The 4033-nt window shown below is 50.2% G+C and overlaps 1 protein-coding gene across 1 annotated transcript; it reads left to right on the forward strand.

The window, feature by feature from the left end:
• Positions 1-968: 968 nt before the first annotated feature.
• On the forward strand, positions 969-3064 carry LOC127318712 (uncharacterized mitochondrial protein AtMg00810-like). Its single transcript, XM_051349187.2, has 4 exons — positions 969-1148; positions 1363-1507; positions 1654-2240; positions 2960-3064. The coding sequence occupies exons 1-4, from the start codon at positions 969-971 to the stop codon at positions 3062-3064; spliced, it is 1017 nt and encodes a 338-aa protein (XP_051205147.2).
• The last annotated feature ends 969 nt before the right edge of the window (positions 3065-4033 follow it).

The raw sequence follows: 4033 nt of genomic DNA on the forward strand, positions 1-4033 counted from the left end.
CATCCGTGTTAGTACTTGGTTTATGCTATGATCATGATCTCTTGTAGATTGTGAAGTTAACTATTGCTATGATATATTGATGTGATCTATTCCTCCTACATATGCATGAAGGTGACAGTGTGCATGCTATGTTAGTACTTGGTTTAGTCTTTTGATCTATCTTACACTATAAGGTTACTAAATATGAACAAATTGTGGAGCTTGTTAACTCCGGCATTGAGGGTTCGTGTAATCCTACGCAATGCGTTCATCATCCAACAAAAGTGTAGAGTATGCATTTATCTATTCTGTTATGTGATCAATGTTGAGAGTGTCCACTAGTGAAGGTGTAATCCCTAGGCCTTGTTCCTAAATACTGCTGCGTTACTACTGCTTGTTTAATCGTTTCACCGTGTTACTATCGTTGCAATACTACCACCATCAACTACACGCCAGCAAGCTATTTTCTGGCACCGTTGCTACTGCTCATACTTATTTATACCACCTGTATTTCACTATCTCTTCGCCGAACTAGTGCACCTATTAGGTGTGTTGGGGACACAAGAGACTTCTTGCTTTGTGGTTGCAGGGTTGCATGAGAGGGATATCTTTGACCTCTTCCTCCCTGAGTTCGATAAACCTTGGGTGATCCACTTAAGGGAAAACTTGCTGCTGTTCTACAAACCTCTGCTCTTGGAGGCCCAACACTGTCTACAGGAAAAGGAGGGGGAAGTAGACATCAGGCTTCTCCGACCGTGTCGCCGACCGTCTCGGACTCCGCGACCCCGTCATCCTCCCCTGCACCAACAGACATGTCTGCCGAGTCAGCAGGATCGTCTTCGGGATCTGTGCCCGGCTCCTCTGCACCGACCGCTCCACCGGCTGCTCCTGTGCAGCCGGATCCTATGCGCCCGGTTACTCGCCTCTTGCGAGGTGTGCGTCAACCCAAACAACGGACAGATGGCACTATTGCCTGGTTAGCAGCGTGTATGGCTGATGCTGCTGCTGACCCTCACTCTGAACCGCGTCATTTTCGGGCTGCTCTTGGTGTTCCTCACTGGCGTACAGCAATGGAGCAAGAGTTTGAGGCTTTGCTTCGTAACAACACCTGGCGTCTTGTTCCACCATCATCTGGTGTCAATGTCATTGATTCTAAGTGGATTTTCAAAGTAAAGTGACATGCTAATGGCCAAGTGGAAAGATACAAAGCTAGATTGGTCGCCAAGGGATTTAAACAGTGATATGGTCTCGATTATGAAGACACCTTCAGCCCAGTAGTCAAACCAACAACGATTCGTCTGTTGCTCTCTCTTGCTGTCTCCCGTGGCTGGTTTCTTCGTCAGTTGGATGTCCAAAATGCGTTTCTACATGGATTTCTTGAAGAGGAGGTGTTTATGCGGCAACCTCCTGGTTTTGAGGATCCTCAGCGGCCTCACCACTTGTGCAGATTGGAAAAGGCGCTATATGGCCTTAAACAGGCTCCTCGAGCCTGGCATGCTCGTCTGGGTGCTGTTCTTCGTCAGCATGGGTTTGTACCATCCACTGCTGACACGTCTCTATTTATTTGCCAGCGCCCTGATGTTACTACCTATCTTCTGGTATATGTCGACGACATTATTGTGCTCAGCTCATAGTCTATGGCCATTGATCGATTGGTTCTTGGACTCCGTCAAGCATTTGCTGTCAAGGACCTTGGGGCTCTCCATTACTTCCTTGGGCTTGAGGTGTCTCGGTCCTCCGCTGGCCTTCGTATTACTCAACACAAGTATGCCATGGACTTGCTTAAGCGAGCTGGCCTTCTCAAGTGCAAGCCCGTGACTACTCCTATGTCTGCCACCACCAAGCTTTTTCAATTGGACAGCCCATTGCTTGGATCTGATGATGCTACAGATTATCGAAGTATTGTTGGCGGGCTTCAATACCTTACAATGACCAGGCCAGATATATCTTTCTCGGTCAACCGAGTCTGTCAGTTTTTGCACTCTCCTACTGAAGAACATCTTGCTGCTGTCAAGAGAATTCTTCGCTTTGTGAAGCACACTATTGGTCATGGTTTGCTTCTACGCCCCTCCACTTCTCCTGCCATCTCTGCTTTCTCTGATGCTGATTGGGCTGGAGATGTGGATGATCGTCAATCCACGGGGGGCTTTGCTGTGTTCTATGGAGGTAACTTAGTTGCGTGGAGTGCTCGCAAACAAGCTACAGTCTCTCGCTCCTCTACAGAAGCTGAGTATAAGGCTGTTGCTAATGCGACTGCTGAGGTCATTTGGATTGAGGCTTTGTTGAAAGAACTTGGTGTTCGACAACGGTCTCCACCTGTGTTGTGGTGTGACAACATTGGAGCTACATATCTCTCGACGAATCCAGTCTTTCATGCACGAACAAAGCATATTGAAATTGACTTTCACTTTGTCCGTGAGAGGGTTGCTCGGAAACTTCTGCAAGTTCGGTTTGTGTCTTCGAAGGATCAGCTTGCGGATATATTTACTAAACCTCTACCTCTTCCTCTCTTTGATGAGTGCAAACGCAATCTCAACATGTCCCTAGTTGAGATTGAGGGGGGCTGTCAGAATCGTAACGTAGTCTAATTGTAATCTAACATGTACTTGACCTCTGTACGTCTGTTGATGTCTATCTTTATCTTTATCTTTATATACTAATAAAGGAAGGAAGGTTTCTCCCCACTTTTTTCGTCCGTTTTTTAGTTGCCCCTAAATTTCTGTTCAAATTACGTGCCCTGCCACCGCCGAGTAATATAACGTTTCGTTTCGTTTTGGACAGTCAGGGATAGGTCTCCCGTCTCCTATCTCCTTCCCCAATCCTCATTGCCTTTCTCTCCGGGCACCAAGGGCAGCTCACGCCGTTGGACCGAGCTGCGACGATGTTGGCGGACAAGGACGGGATCCTACGGAAAGAGGCCGCGTAGGCATCGCACGGAAACTCTATAGAAGGGGACTTATTCGCGCGTGCTCACCGGCAGGTTCAAGAAGTTGTCGTCACATTCGCCGTCGCTAGAATCCGTGCGCAGGGACCCCACCAAGCCGTCTACCAGCTTCTGCTCGGCGCTTACTCGAGGACGCTTTGATCTCCGTCTGCGCCTGCCTCAAGGAGGCAGTCGGCTCGATTGGATCTTCTCCATCTCACGGCCACCAAATCGATCTCCGGTGAGTGGCGTCGCCTCCCTCATCCGTCGGGAGGAATGCTGAAACCGTTGCTCATAAATCCGGGAGACGTCGTCCCTCAGACCCTGTCCCGGACGCCTGCCGATTTGGTCTTGTCCCGTGGTGCTAGATCTGGTCTCGCCGGTGGAACCGTCGAAGCCTGGAAGGAACGAGCTCAACCACCACTGTGACTGGAGGCCAACAAAGGAGGTCGGACTAAGGTAATTTCCAATTTGTCCCCCGGCTCGATCGATTTTGGCCTCTCTTCTCTGTCCTTTTTTCGAATTTGTTTCTCCCTGGTGAAACGGTGCGGCGGTAGCTTCTACTGCTAAGAGCACCTGAGCACGCACTGGCTTGAGGCATCAGGCCGAATGTCTACCTCCGCCCGCCGAAAACCCGAAGGCCATGGAGGGGATGAAGACATCAGAGGGCTGAGGGATGAGCCGACAGACGGACTGGCACGGGCTGCTGCTCTAGGAGCACTCCAAGCTGTTGCTGCTGCTGCCGATCTGTATTCTGGTCTAGCGCGGTTCGGCGCTGATGAGTCAAACATCGCTGAGCTTTTGTTACCGTCAGCTATGGTCAACCCCCGCCATATATGTCAAGGTGAACTCTTTCCTCTCTATGGTCAACCTCAACACCAACTTGAATGGTATGCTACCTCATGCCTATCATCGTTGTGTCTATAGGTGCCGACATCGACAAGGACCAAGAGAGAAGGAACTCCCATGGTGCAAGGAAGAGAGAAGAAGAAGAAGGAAAGAAGAGAAGAAGGAAGAGGAAGAAGAGGCGGGAGGAAGAGGCCCAGCCTGGCCGGTCCAGGACCCGGTCAGACCGGACCCACAACCGGGCCATCCGGTCCTAGGCCCGGTCAACCGGGCGTCCAACCGGAT

Source organism: Lolium perenne, chromosome 7 (assembly GCF_019359855.2).
Source record: "Lolium perenne isolate Kyuss_39 chromosome 7, Kyuss_2.0, whole genome shotgun sequence".
Lineage (NCBI taxonomy): Eukaryota > Viridiplantae > Streptophyta > Magnoliopsida > Poales > Poaceae > Lolium > Lolium perenne.

What these genes read in the sequence shown, in the direction of transcription:
- LOC127318712 (XM_051349187.2), top strand. Translation starts at nt 969, where the DNA reads ATGGCTGATGCTGCTGCTGACCCTCACTCTGAACCGCGTCATTTTCGG. An exon ending in ATTCTAAGTGGATTTTCAAA is followed by an intron (nt 1,149 to 1,362) that starts GTAAAGTGACAT and finishes GATTTCTTGAAG; the next exon opens with AGGAGGTGTTTATGCGGCAA. An exon ending in TTGCTAATGCGACTGCTGAG is followed by an intron (nt 2,241 to 2,959) that starts GTCATTTGGATT and finishes GCTCACCGGCAG; the next exon opens with GTTCAAGAAGTTGTCGTCAC.